The sequence below is a fragment of the Thalassophryne amazonica genome, chromosome 16 (genome assembly GCF_902500255.1).
Source record: "Thalassophryne amazonica chromosome 16, fThaAma1.1, whole genome shotgun sequence".
Lineage (NCBI taxonomy): Eukaryota > Metazoa > Chordata > Actinopteri > Batrachoidiformes > Batrachoididae > Thalassophryne > Thalassophryne amazonica.
In genome coordinates this window covers 55,967,525-55,992,315 of record NC_047118.1, presented here as the reverse complement: position 1 = coordinate 55,992,315, position 24,791 = coordinate 55,967,525, and the positions used below count along the sequence as shown (strand labels likewise).

General features: G+C 42.7%; 2 protein-coding genes across 3 annotated transcripts in view; both read right to left on the bottom strand.

Annotated features, from left to right (window-relative positions):
• LOC117527792 (immunoglobulin lambda-1 light chain-like) overlaps nt 1-24,791 on the bottom strand; it is a 32,235-nt gene that overhangs the window by 4,276 nt on the left and 3,168 nt on the right. Inside the window, exons 1-2 of one of the 2 annotated variants that reach the window (XM_034190292.1) lie at nt 9,670-9,866; nt 9,271-9,596 (exon numbers count right to left, since the gene is read on the bottom strand). The exons of the other annotated variant lie outside the window; for it this stretch is intronic. Of the exons in view, the coding sequence (XP_034046183.1) occupies nt 9,271-9,596; nt 9,670-9,709 (366 nt within the window). The 5' untranslated portion in view covers nt 9,710-9,866. Of the gene's footprint in view, nt 1-9,270; nt 9,597-9,669; nt 9,867-24,791 lie in introns of those variants that run through there. 2 annotated transcript variants of the gene reach the window in all.
• LOC117527796 (immunoglobulin lambda-1 light chain-like) overlaps nt 10,447-24,791 on the bottom strand; it is a 53,576-nt gene continuing 39,231 nt past the window's right edge. The window contains exon 5 of the mRNA XM_034190296.1: nt 10,447-10,472. The gene's annotated coding sequence lies outside the window, so the exon portion shown is untranslated. The remainder of the gene's footprint in view (nt 10,473-24,791) is intronic.

Genomic DNA, 24,791 nt, shown 5'->3' with positions numbered 1-24,791 from the left:
ACAAGCACTTATTCAGGGTCTTTTTTTTGTTTGGTGTTGGGAGTTTTTCATAAAATAAAGACAGCTCGTTTCGGTTATGGTGGCTGAAGTAATCCATAGCAGGCTCGGCCTCAGACGTAGCTGAAGGGACGTTGACAGTAGAAGCACTAGTATGATGAACTTCAGGTTCTGTCATCTCCTGTGCGTCCTTTCCCACGACCTGCTCACTGGACACGGAATCCTCCGATTCCGACCCAACATAGACATCAATTGGCTTTGAGCCTGGACTAACCTCTCCAGTAAAGTTGCCCTCATTTTCGCCCGTTGAAGTTGCATTTTCGCCCGTTGTAGTAGGGACGTCGGAAGCAGTGGTGGTCCTAGAGTGATTTACTCCCCGGGCAAACCCCCTGCGTGCGCCCCCCCCCCCCCCGCGCACACCAACGTGGCCACCACCTCCGCCCCAACAGCCATGAAAACACTAACTTCGTCCTGAACACCCACAATCCCACAAATTAACTCACAACAGCTATTTTCAAGAACAAATTTCCGGTTTTAATGACTACTGCAATAACAAACACAAAGAAATTGGCACAGTCTAATGTGTCATCATCCATGGACTTATCTGCAATGATCATCTCATAAGTTTACAGGAGGACATCATAATTGTTTGCCCCAGTGCTCACTATCCGTCATGTGAAATTCCATCTAGTAGGAGCATTTCTGGGCAACCTTGAGCAGCCTGCAGGCTCAAGAAAAGACATCCTCTTTGTGGATTTTGAGAAATCCACAATATTCTGCACTCAGATAAGCATTTAGCCCCCTGAGACAGAACCATTTTCAGTCTGTGCACAAACATTGCACTGGGGGCTGACAGCAGCCATGGCTTCTTCATAAGGAAGACTATCAAATGGCTTTGCCAAAATCCGGTCCACAACATTCAAATTGTCTGCCATTATGTGCAGCTTGCTACCTAGCTAGCTCGCTAGCTGGGACTGGCACGAGGCTAGTGTGACGTTTGTCTTCCTGTGAGTGCTTTGTGACGGTGGAGGAGCTCAGCAGCACCCGCTGCTTGGTAGGGACAGAAACTGCGATAGAAGTCAGAAAGAGTGATAGAAGTCAGTCTCCAAACACAAACAGCTACAAAAAAACCCCACCAGAAATAGAAGCTCGATTTGTCGCTAGTCGTTTTTAACAAAGAAAATGCCGCTAAAAGGATTAGGAAAATCTCAGGTTAAACTCAGAAAAGAATGAAAATGCGCCCACGGATGTTTACACCAAAAGATCGCTGATTCGCTCATTTCGCTGTCAATCAAAAAGGGATTCAGCCTCAGACAGATCATCCAATCATCATGCAGAAGCTGAGCGTCCAGGCCAGCCGAGGCCAGCCCACTGCCCCATAGACCCCCAGACACGCTGAGCGTCCGATGGGCGGGACAAAGCCCAGTATTTATCCAATGACTCGTCGTCTCGTTTCGCTGCAGTCTTTGCTTCGCTACTGTTTATAACACTGTGAAGCTGCGGGAATGAGTGAGAGGAAAGCCGCCATGGGACGGGAAGGTGGGGGACCCACTCTGCCGTAACGTAACGTAACCATGAACCCCCCCCCCCCCCATGTTTTTTTTTTTTTGACCGTTTTTTTTTCCACACGGTCGTGCCGCCACCCCCTGCAATGCCGCCCCGGGCGGCTGCACGGTCGGGCCCGCCTCCAGGACCACCCCTGGTCGGGAGCACTAGTAGCAACGCTAGAAGTAGTATTGGCCACAGCAAACAAATTATCTATTTTAAAACACCCGGAAGCCTCAGCTTGTAGAGCTTTCTGCTTTTTGTCCCGAATCTTCTCCACTCCCCCCTTCCTCTTTTTGCCACCTCTTTCCATGATTTATCTAGTGAAAATATATGCGCGCCATGCATCCGTGTTCCCATGGACCTGCGCCACTCATCACATCAGCAGGGTTGCCAGATGTGACTGACTGATGATTTCCAGCCCCAAAAAATGCTCAAAAACCGCCTGGATGCACTAAGAGAGAGAGAGGTAATGTGTGTGAACAAAAGTCTATTGATCTCTATGGCCATAAATCTACAGAAAAACATTTTTTACCTGCAGACGGCCATCCTAAACAGCCCAATTTGGAAACTGCCCAATCTGGCAACACTGCACATCAGACGGAAAACGACAGCCTTTAGATGCATACCCCCATGTACTGCAGCACATTTTTTGCAAAATCTTCAGACATAAATCCGCCAAATACAAGAGGAACATCGTAGTTTTGCTTAAACAAAGTAATATTTATTATAATTTAGTTTGTTGCAAGGATTTTACAGTTTAAAAAAAGAAAGAAAATTACACCACATTCCAACTGTCACAAAGACGTTTACTACAAGTAAAGCGTATATAAAGGGTATACAAGGTCTGTGAGAAAAGTAATGGACCTTATTATTTTTTTCAAAAACTATATGGATTTGAATCACGTGTGATTACATCAGATATGCTTGAACCCTCGTGGGCATGCGAGAGTTTTTTCACGCCTGTCGGTACGTCATTCGCCTGTGGGCAGTCTTTGAGTGAGGAGAGGCCCACCCTCTTGTCGTTTTTTTCATTTTTTAGGAATGGCTCAGAGACTGCTGCTTTGATAAAAAATTTTTTCAAAAACTGTAAGGCACAACTGAGTGGACACCATTCGATAAATTCAGCTGGTTTTCGGTGAAACTTTTAACGGCTGATGAGAGATTTTGGAGTTTTACTGTCGCCGTAAGGAAGGCCCGATCTGCGCTCCGAGGCGGCGGCGTCTCGCTGTTTCAAGCTGAAAACTTCTTAATTTCAGGCTCTGTGGACCCAAGACGTTGTGAGATAACAGAGAACTTTCAGAAGAATTCGGGATCAGGAGTTTATCCAGACATTCCACTGTTAAAGGAGATTTTGTAATGAAAGAACGTGCGGGCAGATTCGCATGTCGGGCCGGACCCGACCGCGGGAGGTCACCATAGGAAAAACACCTCCGTTGGAAACCTTAACGGACAAGTTGGAACATGCCCAGCTGTTAAACAATTTCTCAGATACTCACTTGTTGAAAGCCATCAAAAGCCGCCTGAATTTTACAAATGGTTTTCAACACGGAGGTGTTTTTCCTGTGGCGGTGCGAACGGATTTGGGGCGTCGTCACAGACCCGACTCAGCAAATTCGTCCGCACGTTCTTTTATTACAAAATCTCCTTTAACAGTGGAATGTCCGCATAAACTCCTCATGCCAGCCTCTTCTGAAACTTCTCTGTTCTCTGACGACGTCCTGGGTGAACAGAGCTTTAAATTAGGATGTTTTCAGCTCGAAACAGCCAGACGGACGCCACCTCCGACCGCGCCATGCCGATCCGCTTTGTAAGCTGTCCTTAAAGCAAAAGAAACTCCACAATCTCTCATCAGCCGTTAAACTTTTCACCGAAAACCAGCTGAATTTCTCAAATAGTGTCCACACGGATATCCCTCACCGGTCCTGAAAAAATTTGATAAAGCAACGTGCGCCGTCTCCCTGCAGCATCTCAGACAAAGAGATTCTGACGGGAGGGGGAGTCCACACCTCACTCAAAGCCTGCCCACAGGCGAATGACGTCACCGACATGCATGACAAAACTCACGCATGCGCACGAGGGTTCAAGCTTGTCTGGTGTAAAAACATATGAATCAAATCCATTTTTTTTTTTTTTTTAAATAAAAAGGACCGCTTTTTTTTATCATAGACCTCGTATAAACTGCATGTACCTCCCTATCAATTAATAGTAAAAGTTAAACCTCAATAACGGTTTTTTGAGTCGTCACTACCAGTGATGCCGGTTACTCTAATCTGACCACTTTTTATAGTAACGAGTAATCTAAAGCGTTAATCTTTCCAAATCAGTAATCAAATTAAAGTTACTTCTCCAAGTCACTGTGCGTTACATTGTGGGTCGATAGCAGCATTAAACTTGGTCTGTGGGCAGGAGGTTGGGGTTCGACTGAACTACACACTTTAAGCGAGCTGTGAGCTTTTCATCCGCGTTTTTCTGCAACAGCTACGACTCGTCCTCACCTCTTAAAGCACAGTGACAACAGCACACCTGCACTGAGCTTTACAAAGACATTTTTATGCTTTTTTTTCCGAGCCGCTCCGTATCTGCTGCTAAAAACAGCTGATCCTCCGCGATGCGTCAACAACTAACACTATTTTCCACTCAAATGCACCTAACTTCTCTTTCTGAGGACCACATAATGTGAAAACGCAATAAAACTTTCTAACCTGTAAATCTGGTCATGTTTTCTGCATAAATAAATGTTATCCATTCTTTGTGCTCAAACGCCAAAGCAGGTGCGAATCCAGATGGAATGGGGACGTGGGGCAAGGATGTGCCCCCCCCACAACACCCCTAGATTAAAGGTCCAGTTTTGAAGCCTTTTTTTACTACAACTACTAATACTACTTAAAATAATAATAATTTCGACAAGTAAAATGTTTAGAGAGAATTTAAATGTTAGAAAAATGTTAGAATGAATTTAATAGTTACATTTATAAACAATGTAGGTTAGAAAAGTTTTACTGTTACAGTGCAGTCAGCAGTTAAATATGAGGTCAGCAGTTAAATATGAGGTCATGAAAGAGGTCTTTATTTTACTTTTTATAAAACAAGTATTTATTTTCATTGAAGCCAAGAAAGGGTGACTGTAAAGTGAGTTTTGGCAAAACAAGTATCATTGTCATGTTGAGGTGGCAGAGGGTTGTTGTCGGTAGCTGGGGAAAGTAACTAAAAAAGTAACTAGTAATCTAAAGTAACTAAGTTACTTTTTCAAGGAGTAATCAGTAATTGGATTACTTTTTCAAAGTAACAGTGGCAGCACTGGTCACTACCTACTCGCAGTTACAAAGTAGAGAACGGGGCCGGTGGGTAGAGAACGGGGCCGGTGTGAACTTGGGAGGGCCGGCCACGCACGTCTAAACGTGCAGTGGCCCACCGGGCAAATGCCCAAAATCACAGATTACCAGTCCGAGTGTGGTTCAGACTGTCAAAGGAATGCACTCGAGCTGTAACTCACTCACCTACTCACTCACTGATTTGCTTGTCCACTCTCTCCCTGGTGTGCACTGACCTCTGAGCAGGACATTTCGCTGGCAGAATGGACATGTGTGTCCCAGACATGACGGACACAACACAGCGACGGCGATGCGATGACCTCACGGAGGGGCTGTGCGTCACTCTGTTCGGTCAGATCATCGGCGTGCGGCAGAACGCAGGACAGTGACTAACATGGGATTTATTTATGCCATGGAGGATGAGGCATTTCTGGGCCAATGTTGTCACCACGCGTTGCAGCCAGTGCAAGAGGGACTTCACCATACGCTGCAGCCCCTGGCCGTTGTCTGCCCTGCACCTGGGGCTGTACTGGAGGGGAGATTACATGTTTATTTATGGTGTCATGGGCTGGTGAAACAGTTCCACCTTCTTTCCTCCGACAGAGTTCGATGATGAACATGTTATAATATGTGTATTACGGGGGTGACATCCTGTTCAGCTGCATTGCAGGTGCTGCTAGCATATCAACATTTCCTTCGCACTCCCTGAACAGGATCCAGTGGCACAACCAGGACATGCCAGCAGGATCTGACATGCCAGCAGGATCTAACATGCCGATCCATTTTGGGGTTCCCCCGACGGGATGAGATTGTTCCAAATGCTGTTATGGCGCTGTGCAAATATGCAGATTACAGTGGAATTGTGCTGAGGCTGCACATAGACTGCTATTCGATGGGCGTCTCACCTCAACTGCACCAAGAGTGTTTTGGACATATACAAAACATTGGAGGCAGCTGCACGAATGGGCCCGGTTGTGTCGACTGCTCTGAGACAGCTGTCCAACGTTTTCAGACTGCACCTCAACACTTTTCGAATGTGGGTCGATTTTTAAATTGGATGCCATTCAGTCTCATTCGTGCGGTGTGTAACGTGGGTCAAAGTGTGATGGGGCTCTTAGATTTGTACATTTACTTACTCATTTTATTACATCATTAATTGTTAAAGGTGTAAAACATGTTCATGTGAGAATGTGTGATTCTAACAAAAAAGAGAATGTTCCTCTGGAGTTTGTATCAGAAGGATGAAACATCATACCTGTGCTAAGCTTCATTATGTTACTAACTGCTTTCAAACCATCCCATTGATTTGCTCTGTCTGCTGTTGAAATATGATAAAAACATAAATGAACTTCAACGCACATGTGAGCAATGACAGAGACACCTGGAGAGGTGTGATTGGGAGGAACGGCCTCCCTGATCTAAACCTGAGTGATCATTTGTTGTTGGACTTCTGTGCTAATCAGGGACTGTCCATAACAAACACCATTTTCAAACATAAGGCTGCTCATAAGTGTGCATGGTGACAGGGTACCTTAGGCAGAAGGTTGATGATCAATTTTGTGATCGTATCATCTGATCTGAAGCCACATGTTGTGGACACGGGTAAAGAGAGGGACAGAGCTGTCAACAGAACACCATCTGCTGGTGAGTTGGATCAGAGGGTAGGGGAGGACTGTGGACAGGTAAGCCCAAACAGATAGGTGCAGGTAAATTGGCAATGTCTGGAGGAGTCCACTGTCCGACAGATCTTCAACTCACAGCTCTAGCAGAGCTTTTCTGTCATCCGTGTGGTGGCTGGGGTATTGAACCAGAATGGGCAATGTTCAAAGCTTCCATTGCTGAAGCCTGAGCGGGAAGCTGTTACCTGAAGGTCTTAGGTGCCTCAAGGGGCAGCAACCCTCGAACAGCATGATGGACACCAGTAGTCAGGGAAGTTGTCCAACTGAAGAAGGAGTCCTTCGAGGATATGATATCTCGGAGGACTCCTGAGGAAGTTACAAGGTACCGACAGGCCCTGCCTTCATCCTCTTCATCCTTACAGCTCTTTATGTCTCCAGATGACTTACGGTGTAGTGGATTAGCACCGTCAGTTAGCTCCTTCAAATCGTCGTCTGTCAACATCCGGTGAACCAGGACACTTTTTCTTTATTTGACGACTAGATGATGAAGGTTGGCTCTTTGATAACCTCTTATTGCATTTTAATTAGGCATAGACCGATAATAGGCTGGGCCGATGATTGGCATCGGCCAATTATCGGCCCAGCCGATATTCGGGCTATCCCATCATCAGGGCCGATGTAGCCAACAATCGGTCTATCCATAATTTTAATTTACCGACCTTCTGGCATGGCTGGAATCATTTCAGCTGAATTTAATGACTTTTTGCCATCTGTTATTAAACTGAAGGTTTTAATATCTGATGATTTTAACCTTCACACTGACGATGCATCCTACTGTGGCTGCTGAGCTCATCATTATGAGAGGGACTGTTAACTTGAGGCAGCGTATTTCAGGTCCCACACATATTAAGCGTCAGACTTTGGATCTTGTTTTTTTCCTCTCGGTTTAAATATAAATAATGTACAAAGATTATAGTTGTAACATCTATCTATTATTTAAACCAACTTATTACAACCCCAATTCCAATCAATCAATCAATTTCAATCAATTTTTTTTTATATAGCGCCAAATCACAACAAACAGTTGCCCCAAGGCGCTTTATATTGTAAGGCAAGGCCATACAATAATGATGTAAAACCCCAACGGTCAAAACGACCCCCTGTGAGCAAGCACTTGGCTACAGTGGGAAGGAAAAACTCCCTTTTAACAGGAAGAAACCTCCAGCAGAACCAGGCTCAGGGAGGGGCAGTCTTCTGCTGGGACTGGTTGGGGCTGAGGGAGAGAACCAGGAAAAAGACATGCTGTGGAGGGGAGCAGAGATCGATCACTAATGATTAAATGCAGAGTGGTGCATACAGAGCAAAAAGAGAAAGAAACAGTGCATCATGGGAACCCCCCAGCAGTCTACGTCTATAGCAGCATAACTAAGGGATGGTTCAGGGTCACCTGATCCAGCCCTAACTATAAGCTTTAGCAAAAAGGAAAGTTTTAAGCCTAATCTTAAAAGTAGAGAGGGTGTCTGTCTCCCTGATCTGAATTGGGAGCTGGTTCCACAGGAGAGGAGCCTGAAAGCTGAAGGCTCTGCCTCCCATTCTACTCTTACAAACCCTAGGAACTACAAGTAAGCCTGCAGTCTGAGAGCGAAGCGCTCTATTGGGGTGATATGGTACTACGAGGTCCCTAAGATAAGATGGGACCTGATTATTCAAACCTTATAAGTAAGAAGAAGAATTTTAAATTCTATTCTAGAATTAACAGGAAGCCAATGAAGAGAGGCCAATATGGGTGAGATATGCTCTCTCCTTCTAGTCCCCGTCAGCACTCTAGCTGCAGCATTTTGAATTAACTGAAGGCTTTTTAGGGAACTTTTAGGACAACCTGATAATAATGAATTACAATAGTCCAGCCTAGAGGAAATAAATGCATGAATTAGTTTTTCAGCATCACTCTGAGACAAGACCTTTCTGATTTTAGAGATATTGCGTAAATGCAAAAAAGCAGTCCTACATATTTGTTTAATATGCGCTTTGAATGACATATCCTGATCAAAATGACTCCAAGATTTCTCACAGTATTACTAGAGGTCAGGGTAATGCCATCCAGAGTAAGGATCTGGTTAGACACCATGTTTCCCATGGTTTCCCATTTCCCAATGAAGTTGGGAAATTGTGTAAAATGTAAATAAAAAATTTAATTGACTGTTGAACAACTGAAGTCATACATCAAGCAAGAATGGGAAAGAATTCCACCTACAAATCTTCAACAATTAGTGTCCTCAGTTACCAAACGCTTATTGAGTGTTGTTAGGAGGAAAGGTAATTTAACACAGTGGTAAACATACCACTGTCCCAGCTTTTTTGAAACGTGTTGCAGGCATCCATTTCAAAAAGAGCAACTATTTGCACTAAAACCATAAAGCTTATCAGTTTGAACATTAAATATCTTTGTGGTGTATTCAATTGAATATAGGTTGAAGAGGATTTGCAAATTATTGGATTCTGTTTTTATTTACATTTTACACAACGTCCCAACATCACTGGACTTGGAGTTGTATTTATGAACATTTACCTGCATTTTCTTTTTGTTTCATTATTGCTCAAACATTGAAAAATTCAACAAGCACCACATGAAGATGACAGAAATGCTGCAATAATTCCTGAAGGTGAATTATAACTTTGAAATGAGCTCAAAGCAGAACTTTTCAAAGCTTCAGCGTCAGTGAAAATGTGTCAGAGTGAAAAAGCAGAAGTATTTAGTGAGGAGGTTTTTGTCACAGAGTGAATCACTGTGATACGTACTCATTAACAGAGCTGTCCCACATTTTACAGTAATACACAGCTGAATCTGACTGATCCACATTACTGATGATCAAACGATAATCTGATTGTGACTGATGAGGAGATGTGAATTTGGAAGATGAGAAACCAGAACCATAAGTTGGAGAGCTCCATCCATGATAATTCACCAACACAAACTGAGGAACTCCTCCTGGAATCTGTTTGTACCAGCGAGCTGCACTATTAGTAACAGTTCCCAGGTTACAGTCCATGGTGGCTGTGTTTCCTGTGGTCACCGTGACAACAGCAGGCTTCTGTGTCACCACGGTCACACCACTGACACCTGGAAAGAAGAAGATGAGATGAAGAGAAAGCCACAGACTGAGCTGAAAGCTGCAGTAAGTCAGCCTCCTTACATGTTAGAGCAGTGATGAGAGTGCAGAGGCTCCCCAGCATGTTGTCACTGTGTGCTCACAATGGACTTGGAACATGGAAACTTACTGCTGACACATTAGAGGCTGTGGAGGATGACCAGAGGAGGTGCAGGAGGAGCAATTTAATACCACACTCAACATCACAGTGATTGACAGGAGGAGGAGGAAGCACGTCACTTATTATGCAAATACCTGACCTTTGACCTCAGCATTTACATATCGGCTATAAAATGCCTGCAGGTGCATCCTGGGAAGGAAGAAAAAGATTTAAGAGGAGATGCTTCACTGATGGAGGATGAAAAGTCATTTTCAGTTATGACTCATTTTTTCAAACCTTAGTTTTTGCAGGAAACTCACACTGAAAAATGTGATATTTTTGGTTTTATTATGTTTGTGAAGTTCTTGTTCATCAGCAACATAACTTCATACTGTTTCCAGGAGAGAGGGGGGGATTTGAAATGACTGTTATTACTAATTCATACTAATATTTTTTTCTGACAAACTTGCTCATTCTTAAAACATACCTCTAAGCTTTGAAGAAGTATTTGTTTTGGATTAAGTGGAGGAAAGATAAATAAATTTAAAATAGAATTACAATACTGCAATTAATTTGATATTCATATTAATTATACTGAAACTCACAAAACAGACACTTTTTCATATTTTTTGTTGAAGTTTTAATCACACAAACAGCAAAGTTGATACAACAGCGCCACCTAACAGTAACAACATGTATTACAAGCATGCAGACAAAACTTTTTTACAATGTTCAACATTCTGATCCCCTTCATCTGAAACATGTAAACATTGTAAGCAGTGAAGAAGCAGATTTGAAATGGTCATTGTGTCTCCTGCTGTTCTTCAGTGGGACATTCTGACTTCTTGATGTTTTTCTCTGAAGTCTGGGAGCCCAAAGACACTTTACACGTGTAAACCTGATCCCTGTTCCAGTCTGACGTCTCAATGGTCAGATAGCTGCTGATCTGGAAAGTCTGGTCTGGTTGTTGGACAGCGGTGCTGGTAAAGATCCCACTGCTCACTGGACTCCCACCAGACAACCAGGTGACATCAGAAAAAGGTCCAGACTGACTGGACAGACAGAGCAGAGAGACTTTGTTGGACTGAAGCTCAGCAGTGGACGGAGGGAAGACAGTCAGGACAGGAGGAGGGAGGCTGGAGCCTGAAGACACATGGAGGACATTCAGAAGACAATATGAAGACATTGTCATAATTTGAGGGGAAAAAATCCAAATCACAATCAATTGCTCGAGTCAATAACTATGGAACATTAGACAATTAATATAAAAAAATCATTAATGTTGAGAACATAAAGTAACAGAAGAAATGCCTTATCAGTTAAAACATACAGAAATAAACATCTAAAAAAAATGGTTAATTTAGTTCATGATGAACTGATACAGAACAAATTCTACATCAGTTCATCATTCACATCTTGAAAAAAAATGCTTTTTTGCATAATTATGTTTTCATTTTGTGAACACAGTTTTTTCAAACATTCATTTGAAAAAAGATACAAACTGACGACTGTCATCACTGAATATTTTATCTCAAAGGACAAAGTATAAGTTTGCAAAATGCGAGTGTTAAATGTCATATACATTTGGATTTTTAAAGATTAATGCATCCATCCATCCATTTTCTTCCGCTTTATCCAGAGTCGGGTCGAGGGGTCACCCGACTAAAGATTAATGTTTACAGTAAATTCTTCTATGATTTTTAGATGTGGTATTGTTAATCAATTGGGAGAAATGTATTAATTTATTAAAAAGGTTTTGTATTAATGTAAAGATTAATTACAACAACACGTGCCATTCAATACTGAAAATCAAAGAAATTCTACATGCATTCATGTTTAAAACCTATCTTTGTAATTAAGCAATATCGTGCAATTACCACAGTAAAACAACACGATTCCAAATTAATTTGCAATAGATGGAGTCAGAACACAAGAATAATTATTATGGCCAAGGTTTTAATGCGCTTGGTTTCAGTTCAGAAGGTTCTGGGTTCAAATCCCACCCCTGCCACATTTCTCCATGTAATGTGGAGTTGCGTCAGGAAGGGCATCCGGCGTAAAACTTGTGCAAATTCAACATGCAGGTCCACCTTGGATTTGCTGTGGCGACCCCGAGTCTAGATAAGGGAGCAGCCGAGGGGACTTTACTTTACAGAATAATTTTTTGGTCAAATTAAACGCTTAACCTTCCCATTTAACCTTGTAACTGTATTTTGTATTTTAAGTGACACCATAGTGTTAATGAAGTTTGAAAATGATCTTGCCATGACTAATTTTTGGAAATTAAAAATTACATTTTTGACAAAAATAAAGAAATAAAAAGACTGAATTTAAAAAATGAGAAATTTAAGTGAAAAGGTGTCATTTCCAAAAAAATTAGAAAGAAAAAAATGTCAGCACTTTAATTTGCACCATGTCTTCCTTTTTTACCTGAAACATTGCACAGCATGTCTTTTTCCTGGTTCTCTCCCTCAGCCCCAACCAGTCCCAGCAGAAGACTGCCCCTCCCTGAGCCTGGTTCTGCTGGAGGTTTCTTCCTGTTAAAAGGGAGTTTTTCCTTCCCACTGTAGCCAAGTGCTTGCTCACAGGGGGTCGTTTTGACCGTTGGGGTTTTTGGGTAATTACTGTATGGCTTTGCCTTACAATATAAAGCGCGTTGGGGCAACTGTTTGTTGTGATTTGGCGCTATATAAATAAAATTGATTTGATTTGATTCTGGTGCAGTTTATATAACAAATAATTTAATCTCCTAATGTGATGAGGGCAAATAGTAATTGCAACTTAGGAGCAGGTCTGAAATATTCAGAGGCTGAGTAAAGTATATTATCATTGATTTTATATTCATCTTATGAGCCTATAGTTATTGAAGATTTTTTATTTCATCTTAACAGATTATGATGTCATAGTACTTAGTACAGAACACTCACCCTGGTATCACTTTTCAATTACATTTAGACAGTTTTAGGCATTACTTAGACTGTGTTTTAGTTCTGGCTATTCATTTATTTATTCTATAAACTGATTGATGTCTCGGTTTTTCTGGCAGCACGCACATCCACGTTGTAAGTCATAAAAATACAGTAGTTGCAGTTGTTATGATCAGTGAGGTTTAGTGCCGTGTGCAGGAGGACCTAGTTTAGCACAGCTACAGCAGCACTCCACTATAAGGCTGGATGGAGAACACAGATGGTACATTGCACATAAATGGGTTCAGCATAAGAAATATATGAATATGAATTATTTACTGAATTAACAACAAAGCATAGAAAGGACAGACAAGATCTGATGAAGTCCTTAAAAGTAAGAGAAATAAAAACGTGTGACTTAAAAGTCAGAATTCATACCAAAACACCAGTAACACAAGTAAGACACCTCCACAGTCTGATACACATATTTAATTTACCCTTATCTTCACTTTCCATCCTTTGCTATTCTCAGTGTCCCCATATCTATTATCACATAAGGTCTATAGAGTGGACAAACCTCACCTGAAGGTTTTTTGCTTTTGAAAAAAATGCTCTGATATCTATCACTGCACTGCAGGCTTGGTTTGCCACTTACTGCCAACAAATAAAAATACAAAATGAGTTTTATGACTTATGCCTTTTTAGCAGGAATTTAAATTATTCACTTATTATCATGCTGTGCATTAAACTTTGTGGTAAAGTTTACTATCTTAATTCTTAAATGCTTAGTTAAGGACCTTAACTAAGCATTTAAGGTCAGATCTGTGTACATGGTATTTGATGTAGGAGAGGGATTTGTTAATGGAAGCTACACAGATTGAAGGGCGAGCACCGTTTAGTAGCTGACAAGAGGATTTAGTTGAAAAAAAAGACAACACTGAATCAGTCTTACATTTGACCACGCACAGCGCGCACTAATTTGTAGAGCAATATACTGTGTTTAGCGATAGGTAGCCAGGTGAGTAAAATAAGCACTTTTCAGAAAGTTGCACTTGCTCTTCACATTCAGAGACATAAACTGTGAATAAATACCTCGCAAATGTGACAGTTACCTGGCAATCACTTGACAGCGCAGCTGGGCGAGGTTACCACCACCAACGCTCACAGGACAGTGCCTCTGCTAAATGAACGCCACCCGCAGCAGCACCATGCGACACAAGCACATGCCAGAGCAGAAAGAGAGATGAATGTAGGCGCGCTTCGTGGATTGAACCAAGAAGGGGAGATGATCAAATTACAGTGTTCTTGTAATACATATTTTGGCATAATGCTTGAAATAGGTTGTTTTAAAAAACAGTAGTATAGAAGCATATATATATACAGGGTTCTAGCTAGGATAAAATTTTAGCGTAGTTTAGTGTTGACCATTCTAGGGGTACCCAAAGGGGAAAAGCCAGGTACGACAGCCCAAGTCCCTTCATCATGTCCAGAAGGCTGGGGAAGTTTGTTGAGTGGGCAATCTCATTCTGGGTTAGCCAGTACATGGCCCTCAGTCAGGCAGTCGGAGTCCGTGCACATTTTTAAGTCAAGACTTAAAACCTATTTTTATTCTCTTTCTTATGAGTAGTTTTTATTTTGTTATGTTTTATTCTTTTACTTGTTTTTAATTAGGTATTTGAATTTTTTTTTATTTCTTTAATTTTTTTATGTTGAACTGTTCTGTGTGAGGCACCTTGAGATGGCTTTTGTTGTAATTTGGTGCTTTATAAGGTGATTAAGTTGAAATTGAACATTTTATTGAGTCTTAAAGTAAATAAATATTAAATTGGTTACTGGATCCGTAACTCTGGACATAATAAACTCTACATGGTGGATCCTTGATCTCTGGACATAAACAGAAATAAAATCTGTTAGTCTTTGTCAAAAACATTTCCTTTCAGACATTATTATTGGCATGAATGTATTTCCATATCTATGAGCTGAGCTCCAGCTGCAGATCTGCTGCAGGTCAGGTTTATAAAGAATGCAAGACGTCTCATTTTGGGAGGAAAAAACATTTTAGTTGACTGTAGTTTGTCTGTTTTGCAACGTTTGTAAAAGGTGTCATTTTATTTAAAGCAGCGATTCGTTTTGAAGTTATTAAATCCAAGCGGACTCTGTCTCATACGGAAGCGTATTGCATTCACTGGATAAAAAAATGTTTGACCACATCAGGATCTCATAATTATGAGAAAATATCTCATAATTACGAGATCTTTTCTCATAATTACGAGATCCTGATCTCGTAATTATGAGAAAAGATTAGGTGTCTAAATAGTTTTATGTATATACTTCCGTACTTCCAGTCCGACAGCACAGACATGAGCTGAGCTCAGATGATGATAACACACTATAATCAAACACAAAGTGTGGATTTTCCCCCTGAAGTGCTCCCGGATGAATGTCCAGGGAGGAGCACGGGGCGACTTCCAGCTTTCACTCACACAGACCCAACGACCACTGAGGGACACAGCGGGGCTCACTCCCACCTGGGCACATGCCAGTCTGTGTGCCCGAGCTGTGCTTCGCCTCGCTGGAGGAGTTTCATTCATCCAGCAACAGTTTAGTGGGAAATCCACACTTTGTGCGCGCCGTGGTGTGGATCACAATGTAGTATCGGAGGTTACAAATTGGCCTATTTTCGATTATGACTCGGGCATTCTCACGCTTTGACTAATAGTACGGAAGCGATTACACACAAACACACACACACACACACACAGAAAATAAATAAATAAAAACAATAGCTTGATCTCATAATTACGGCGACGTGGAGCATAATTTCTTGTTATAACGTGATAATTTCTCGTTATAACGTGAAAATACCGCATCATGAAATAACATGATAATTTCATATGACAAAATAACGTGATAAGTATCACCTTATAACATGATAAATATCACGTTATAACATGAAACTTTTCACGTAATTGCATGATACTGAGCCAAATATATCTTAGGGCTTGGCAGCTCAGAGCTTCCGTACATAAGAAAGAGAGCGACGACCAGCACGCAGACTGGGCTTTCCGCTGGAACAATCCCAAGGACTTGAGATGCCTGCAGTGTTGACATACTAATATTAATATCATCCTCATTTTTAAGAAATGTCAGTATTTCCCAGTGTCTCAGACCGAGAAGGTGGTAACAGCAGATTAATTGCGACAGCGCCATCATGCCCGCTGATCATTGAGGAAGCGCGCATACGGGGAAGCTGGAGACACCTGATCTCGTAATTACGAGATCTTTTCTCGTAATTATGAGATCCCGATGTCGTAATTACGAGAAAAGAGCTCATAATTACGAGATCTTTTCTCGTAATTATGAGAAAAGATCTCGTAATTACGAGATCTTATCTCGAAATTACGAGATCAGTGGTCAATTTTTTTTTTTATCCAGTGAATGCAATACGCTTCCGTAGTCTCGAGAGCCGCACAGCGTTAAAGCTGTGACAATGGAACGGAGGATGATTCTTGTTTCTGGACTGCAACAAGACAAGAGTCCCAGTTAGTGACTTTAATCCACACAAAAGTGACTCATGATATTTTAATGGCTTTCAGAGGGGTTAAGAAGCGGACTTACCACTTCTGAAGAGCAGCGAATCAAAGAATGTGTAGCCAGTCGCACTATTAACAGGAGAACAGACTGCAGACAATCACTGTCGTGCTGGATGTGAAATTTGTCTAAATTCCCCATGAGTTTGTTCATGTAAATGGGGAATCTTCTTCACAGACTAAAGTTAATTATGGAGTTCCACAAGGTTCTGTGCTAGGACCAATTTTATTCACTTTATACATGCTTCCCTTGGGCAGTATTATTAGACGGTATTGCTTAAATTTTCATTGTTACGCAGATGATACCCAGCTTTATCTATCCATGAAGCCAGAGGATACGCACCAATTAGCTAAACTGCAGGATTGTCTTACAGACATAAAGACATGGATGACCTCTAATTTCCTGCTTTTAAACTCAGATAAAACTGAAGTTATTGTACTTGGCCCCACAAATCTTAGAAGCATGGTGTCTAACCAGATCGTTACTCTGGATGGCATTTCCCTGATCTCTAGTAATACTGTGAGAAATCTTGGAGTTATTTTTGATCAGGATATGTCATTCAAAGCGCATATTAAACAAATATGTAGGACTGCCTTTTGCATTTACGCAATATCTCTAAAATCAGAAAGGTCTTGTCTCAGAGTGATGCTGAAAAACTAATTCATGCATTTATTTCCTCTAGGCTGGACTATTGTAATTCATTATTATCAGGTTGTCCTAAAAGTTCCCTAAAAAGCCTTCAGTTGGTTCAGAATGCTGCAGCTAGAGTACTGACGGGGACTAGCAGGAGAGAGCATATCTCACCCGTGTTGGCCTCCCTTCATTGGCTTCCTGTTAATGCTAGAATAGAATTTAAAATTCTTCTTCTTACTTATAAGGTTTTGAATAATCAGGTCCCATCTTATCTTAGGGACCTCGTAGTACCATATTACCCATTAGAGCGCTTCGCTCTCAGACTGCGGGCTTACTTGTAGTTCCTAGGGTTTGTAAGAGTAGAATGGGAGGCAGAGCCTTCAGCTTTCAGGCTCCTCTCCTGTGGAACCAGCTCCCAATTCAGATCAGGGAGACAGATACCCTCTCTACTTTTAAGATTAGGCTTAAAACTTTCCTTTTCGCTAAGGCTTATAGTTAGGGCTGGATCGGGTGACCCTGGACCATCCCTTGGTTATGTTGCTTTAGACGTAGACTGTGTTTCATAATTATTGTATGCCTTGCCTTGCAATGTGGAGCGCCTTGGGGCAACTGTTTGTTGTGATTTGGCGCTATACAAGAAAAAAGTTGATTGATTGATTGATGAGTGTGACTTTGCAAACATACACACTGATATGTGGGTGTGTGCGCTCCACTCACAGGAGGTGTGGCTTCCGGCAGAAGCAGCTGTGGGGATCTGTCATTCTGGACATCCCAACTGGACAAAACCCACTGTGTTTGGACAGACATGGACTAACAACTGTCCACTGTGAGGCACGTGTGTCTGATTGCTTTACTTACGTGGAGATAACTAAAAACATATATTGCCGTGGCAACAAGCTGTCACGAGTGAGTGCGTGCAAGGAGAGGACATTGACAGCCTGCCAGGTTGAAATGGACCGTCAGATCAGAACACGCACTTAGCGAAATGACCTTCACGTTACCCATGTGAGCTCTGTTCCACATGATGTAGTGTCTGTGCTGCGGCACACTGTCCACAAGACACGCCTGTCGGGCAGAACACGCGCACGGGGCGACTGGGCGCAATGGACCAGTAGATGTGGACATGATCAGAGCCCACTGCTTCTCGTTCATGTCATTTCATGACTGTATGTCAGTGACCATGGGTCATCACCAGAGGAACAGACGGATCATATTTGTATTGCTCACTTGATAAATGTGGTGTTTTTATATGGTGTTTGATCTTAATTTTTTTTTTTGTAATATTTCCACGTCCTTCCTGATATGAGGCAGATTCCCACAGCTTTCAAACAACAGCTCTGTAGCTCAGTGGTAAAGTTTATGACCAGCAATCAGAGCTTTTGGAACGTGTGGGTTCCAGTCCTGTGGGTGGAATGTTTTTTTATTTATTCCACATAAGCGGCGCGATATGGTGCACCTCGCACTGTTCTTGCTTGAAAGACACTGTCACGTGCATGAACTCTCGCACTGGGATCGTGCATGCCTGCCCGTCGGCACAATGTTTCATGGTGCGCTAATTCAAAGTGTTTCGCGATATTTTGCCATATTTGACCAAACTTTGCACTATGTGTGAAGGGGCCCTAACATTTATCACATTCTCTAGAAGTAAACGTTATGTTTTCCTCTCGGCTTGACCCTGTTGCTTGAGGTTACGACAGTGTGATTATTTGAAGTTTAACACCATATGCCCTACTTTTCCCTTCAGAGAAACTGTGGCATTGCCATGTGTCTCCCAGCCAAGTGATAATCACAACCAACTCTGCTGAGTTTAAGAAATCTCATATGATCAGGTGTCCAGAAAGCAGAATTACAGAGTTACAATAAAAGTTGGAAAAAGTGTTTCTTTTCGTAAATCTGTCTATCATTGAACAAAATTGAAGACTGATGCTTATGGGATTCTTTCTGGTTACTTTAAATTTTACACCCCCACCACTCTCGACAAGAGGCTGAATGAGGCAGAATTCCGTTCAAATGAAAGTTTGACCCACATTCTGGAAGTGCCGAGGTGCATTCGAGGATAACGGACAGCATTCTGAGAGCAGTCTAAACAGTCTGGCAGATTCCTGTGGCTGCCCCAAATGTTTTGTGCATGTGCAAAACAGTTGAGATTTAGTTGAGGTGGAAAAATATCGAACGGCAGTCAGAATGCAGTCTGACAGCAATCTAACTATTCATACGGCATGAAAACAGCCTTCGAAGCATTCTGATCGTGTTTGAGGGGCAGTGCGAAATGATCCGCCATTTCAGATCCTGGCCGCTGGAATGTGCCGACTGTGACTGAACACACCACTAGTGCACCTCCAGTGCTGCTGGATGATATTTCCTCCACCCACAATCGGACCTTTCTTGTATGGCAATGTAAGCGCATCCGTCATATTCTCACTGAATTCTGACAGCTGTCGAGGTAATACTTATGTGTTCCACCCACATTTGTACTGTTTTCAGATGCACGTGTGCAGGACATGTGCACAAAGCAGTCGGGGAGGGTTGGGGCGCAGTCTGGGTATTTGGACGGCTGTCCTCCACTGTTCTGATTCCCTCTCAGATGTGGCACAGATTGTTTCTTGTTTTGACATTCTTCCTGATTGAACTTGGTCTATGCTCATTTGTACTAAGACTGCGTCACACATAGTACGAACCAGGCTGACTGAGACTGAAACGGCAGTAATGTAATAACAGTTAGACAGTTGGACAGCCGTGTATGGCTGCCAGATTACCATGTAGAATGTGGCAGCCCCAGTCCGGACTGAAGTCGTGCACACCCTCACGACTGCAGTGTAAATATTGTTGGACAACAGTACAAAGACACAGACTGCTGTCAGACTGCCCCAAGATCATAAATAAAGCCCTCGGACTGACAGACGGATGCACTCGAGCGCTGTCACTCACTCACTGATTTGCTTGTCCACTCTCTCCCTCATGCGCACTGACCTCTGAGCAGGGCATTTCCCTGGCAGGATGGACATGTGTGTCCCACACATGACAGACACGACACGGCAATGGCGATGTGATGAGCACACGGAGGGGCTGTGCGTCACTCTGTTTGGTCAGATCATCAGCACACGGCAGACAGCAGGACAGCAACTAACATGGGATTTATTTATGCCATGGTGGACAAGGCATTTCTGAGCTGATGTTGTCAGCACACGGCGCAGCCAGTGCGAGAGGGACTTCACCATCCACTGCCGTTGTCTGCCCTGCACTGTGAAATGCACCTGGGGCTGTACTGGAGGTGAGTTTACATGTTTATTTATGGTGTCATGGGCTGGCGAAACAGTTCCACCTTCTTTCCTCTGACAGAGTTTGATGGTGAACATGTAACCTACCATCCCTGGTTCTCAAGACCAGGCACCTAGGTGTCTCTGTCCCTTCCACTTTCTCCTCTTTTTTCCTTTCTTCCTGTTCAGCTGCATTGCAGGTGCTGCGCCGAGTCTCACATGCGCACAATGACGCTTTGACTCGCAATGACAGATTGTGTTTTCGGTTTGATTGCGCAATGTTCATGTCCACTCACATGATGGATGCATGCCACTTCATGTAACAGAGTTCATCTCGTACAAAATGGGAGCAAAACCAAAGTGTTGCGTTTAATATTTTTGTTGAGTGTAGTTAAATTAATGAGCCATACTTATACATCACTCTGTATGTAGAAGTTAATTAAAACATATTTATGAGTTGCTACCCCTTTTAAGGTTAAAAACAAGAATGACACCTGTATGATGTAAGATAATTACAAATAATGTTAATGATTGTGGGTTACGTTACACACATAATAGTGTAGCTTAGGACTAATGAGGCATCTGGTGCTGAGGTGATGGTAGGGGGCCTCCAAATGAAATTCTGCTTAAGGCCCCATAAAGGCTTGGGCCGGCCCCTGATATCAACATTTCCTCTGCGCTCCCTGAACAGGACTCCAGTAGCAAAGCAGGACGTGCCAGCAGGATCTGAAGTGCCTGATCCATTTTGGGGTTCCCCGACGGGATGAGATTGTTCCAAATGCCAAGTTCCAAAGCTTGGGGAGCTGTCTGAACGGTGAAGTCTCAGAACATACTGAGGAACTACAACAGGAACCTGTTTGTACTAGCTGACATAATTTCCATCGTATCTCTGAATGTTGCAGTTCAGAACCACCTGTTGTCCTGCAGAAACTGTGTGGACAGCAGGCGTCTGAGTCAGAACGATCACTGCATCAACATCTGTCAACACACAGAGAAAAATACATGAGTAACAGTTTCACGGGAATCAAATCAAACACAATCAAATCTTACATGTTAGAGCAGTGATCAGAGTGAAGAGGCTCCACAGCATGCTGTCACTTTGTGATGTCATCGTCCTTTAATGTCCAGCTGAGAGGTGAGCAGAGTTGGAGTGTGAAGAGAAGAGATGCTGAAGCTTATAAAGACACTGAGGAGACCAGAAGAGGAGGAGTTACAACACTCAACACACTTTGTATCCATCTGCTTTGGATTAACACCCACCTGCATGTGTTTGCTAAAGTAACAGAACATGCAGAGAGAAGCGTGTTGTCTGGTCTGTGAGTCAAATACGGGCAGAAATATACAACAGAATGGATAGAAAAACTAATTAATGAGCACAAAGAATGTTTGGAAATGAGTGATGGTTTAAAGTAAAAAAAAAGGTCTGGAATGTTTTGAAAGCTTTGCTACACCCCTGTATCAGAATGTTCCTCTGGAGTTTGTATCAGAAGGATGAAACGTCACACCTGTGCTAAATGTAGCTTCATTATGTTACTAACTGCTGTCAACCATCCCGTTGATTTGCTCCGTCTGGTGTTGAAATATGATAAAAACATAAATGAATTTCAACGCTCATGTGGGCAATGACAGAGGACACCTGGAGAGGCGTGATTGGGAGGAAAGGCCCTCTATGATCTAAACCTGAGTGATCATGGTTGTTGGACTTCTGTGCTAATCAGGGACTGTCCATAACAAACACCATTTTTGAACATAAGGCTGATCTTAAATGTACATGTTACCAGAACAAAACTGAAGGTCGATGATCAATTTTGTGATTGTGTCATCTGATCTGAGGCCACATGTTGTGGACACTCAGGTGAAGAGAGGGACAGAGCTGTCAACTGAACACCATCTGCTGGTGAGTTGGATCAGAGGGGGGGGAGGACTGTGGACAGACCAGGTAAGCCCAAACAGTGCAGGTAAATTGGGAATGTTCTGAAGGAGTCCACTGTCTGACAGATCTTCAACTCACAACCTCTAGCTGAGCTTTTCTGTCATTCGTGTGGCGGTTGGGGGTATTGAACCAGAATGGGCAATGTTCAAAGTTCCATTGCTGAAGACCGGAGCGGGGAGCTGTGGCCTGAAGGTCTAAGGTGCCTCAAGGGGCAGCAACCCTCGAACAGCGTGATGGACACCAGTAGTCAGGGAAGCTGTCTGACTGATGAAGGATATGTTATTTCGGAGGACTCCTGAGGAAGTTACAACGGTACCGACAGGCCTACCTTATCCTCTTCATCCTTACAGCTCTTTATGTCTCCAGATGGCTTACGGCGTAGTGGATTTGTTTTGTATGTGTGTGTGTGTGTGTGTGTGTGTGTGTGTGTGTGTGTTAGAAGAATTAGCGCCATCAATAGCTCCATCAAATTGTCATCTATCAGCATCTGATGGACACTTTTTCTTCATTTGACCACAAGATGATGAAGGTTGGCTCTTTGAAAACCTGTTATTGTATTTTAATAGGCATTAGACCGATAATCGGCCCAGCCGATGATCGGCCCCCCTGATATTCGGGCTATCCCATCATCAGGGCCGATCTTGCCAATAATCGGTCTATCCATATCCTATCCGACCTTCTGGCATGGCTGAAATTGTTTCAGCTGAATTTAATGACTTTTTGCCATCTGTTATTAAACTGAGGTTTTAATAGGTGATGATTTTAACCTTCACGTTGACGATGCAGCCTATACTGTGGCTTCTGAGCGCATCACCGTAACAGAGACTTTAACTTGAGGCAGCGTATTTCTGGCCCCACACATATTAAGGGTCAGACTTTGGATGTTGTTTTTATTCCTTGGGTTAAATATAGATAATGTACAAGAGTATAGTTGTAACATCTATCTGATATATGCATTTGTCGCGGACATGAATGAGCCAAGCTCATCAACATCTCACCATGTCATTTAGGTCCTTCAGACTTAATTTTGAGTAAATGCTCAAGGGAGCATTAAGCATGGCGAAAACCTTTCAGCTGCTGGGCCCCCCGCCTTTTTAAGCATTTCTTTTCTTTGCCTCTCACATGCCTGGAAAAGCTCCTCGCCACCGAACCATGCCTTTAGGTCCTTCAGACTTTTTCAGTCTAAATTGTTCTTGGTTCTTGGGAGCATGAGCATGACTAAAACCTTTCAGCTTTTGGGGGGCTCGCTCCCTATACTACCCACCTTTTTAAGCATTTTCTTTTTTGCTTTTCAGCTGACCCCCCAATTACAGCCCGCTTAACCCCCTGCCACTTTAAGCATTTTTTTTTATTGTAGATGTAAATTAATATTCAAAGTTTTCATTGAGTTGACAGTAGGGCTGTACAGTATGGTACAATATGGCCAAATTATTGTATCTCAATATTGTCATCTAAATTGTCATGTAAATGTCATTTATATACAGTGGGGAAAATAAGTATTTGACCCTGGTTAGTTTTGCAGGTTTTTCCCACCTACAAAGAATGGAGAGGTCTGTAATTTTATCGTAGGTACATTTCAACTGTGAGAGACAGAATCTAAAAAAAATCCAGAAAATCACATTGTATGATTTTTTAAATAATTAATTTGCATTTTATGCATAAAATACGTATTTGACCCCCTACAACAGCAAGAATTCTGGCTCACACAGACCCTGTTAATTTTTCTTAAGAAGCCCTCTTATTCTGCACTCTTTACCTGTATTAATTGCACCTGTTTGAACTTGTTACCTGTATAAAAGACACCTGTTCACACACTCAATCACACTCCAACCTGTCCACCATAGCCAAGACCAAAGAGCTGTCTAAGGACACCAGGGACAAAACTGTAGACCTGCACAAGGCTGGGATGGACTACAGGACAAACAGGCAAGCAGCTTGGAAGAAGACAACAACTGTTATGATTATTTATTAGAAAATGGAAGGAAACACAAGATGACTGTCAATCTCCCTCGGTCTGGGATTCCATGCAAGATCTCACTTTGTGGGGTAAGGATGATTCTGAGAAGCTCAGAACTACACATGAGGACCTGGTCAATGGACCTGAAGAGAGCTGGGACCACAGTCACAAAGATTACATTAGTAACACATGATGTTGTCATGGTTTAAAAACCTGCAGGGCAGCAAGGCCCCCCTGCTCAAGCCAGCACATGTCCAGGCCCGTTTGAAGTTCACCAGTTACCATCTGGATGACCCAGAGGAGGCATGGGAGAAGGTCATGTGGTCAGATGAGACCAAAATAGAGCTTTTTGGAATCAACTCCACTTACCATGTTTAGAGGATGAGAATAACCCCAAGAAAACCATCCCAACCGTGAAGCATGGGGGTGGAAACATCATACTCTGGGGGTGCTCTTCTACAAAGAGGACAGGACAACTGCACCGTATTGAATGGAGGATGGATGGAGTCATGTATTGTGAGATTTTGGCAAACAACCTCCTTCCCTCAGTAAGAGCATTGAAGATGGGTCGTGGCTGGGTCCTCCAGCATGACAATGGGGGTCATTGTCATGCTGCCACACAGCCAGGGTAACTAAGGAGGGGCTCCGTAAGAAGCATTTCAAGGTCCTGGAGTGGCCTGGCCAGTCTCCAGACCTGAACTCAATAGAAAACTCTTGGAGGGAGCTGAAACTCCAACCTGAAAGATTTGGAGAAAATCTGTATGGAGGAGTGGACCAAATCCCTGTTGCA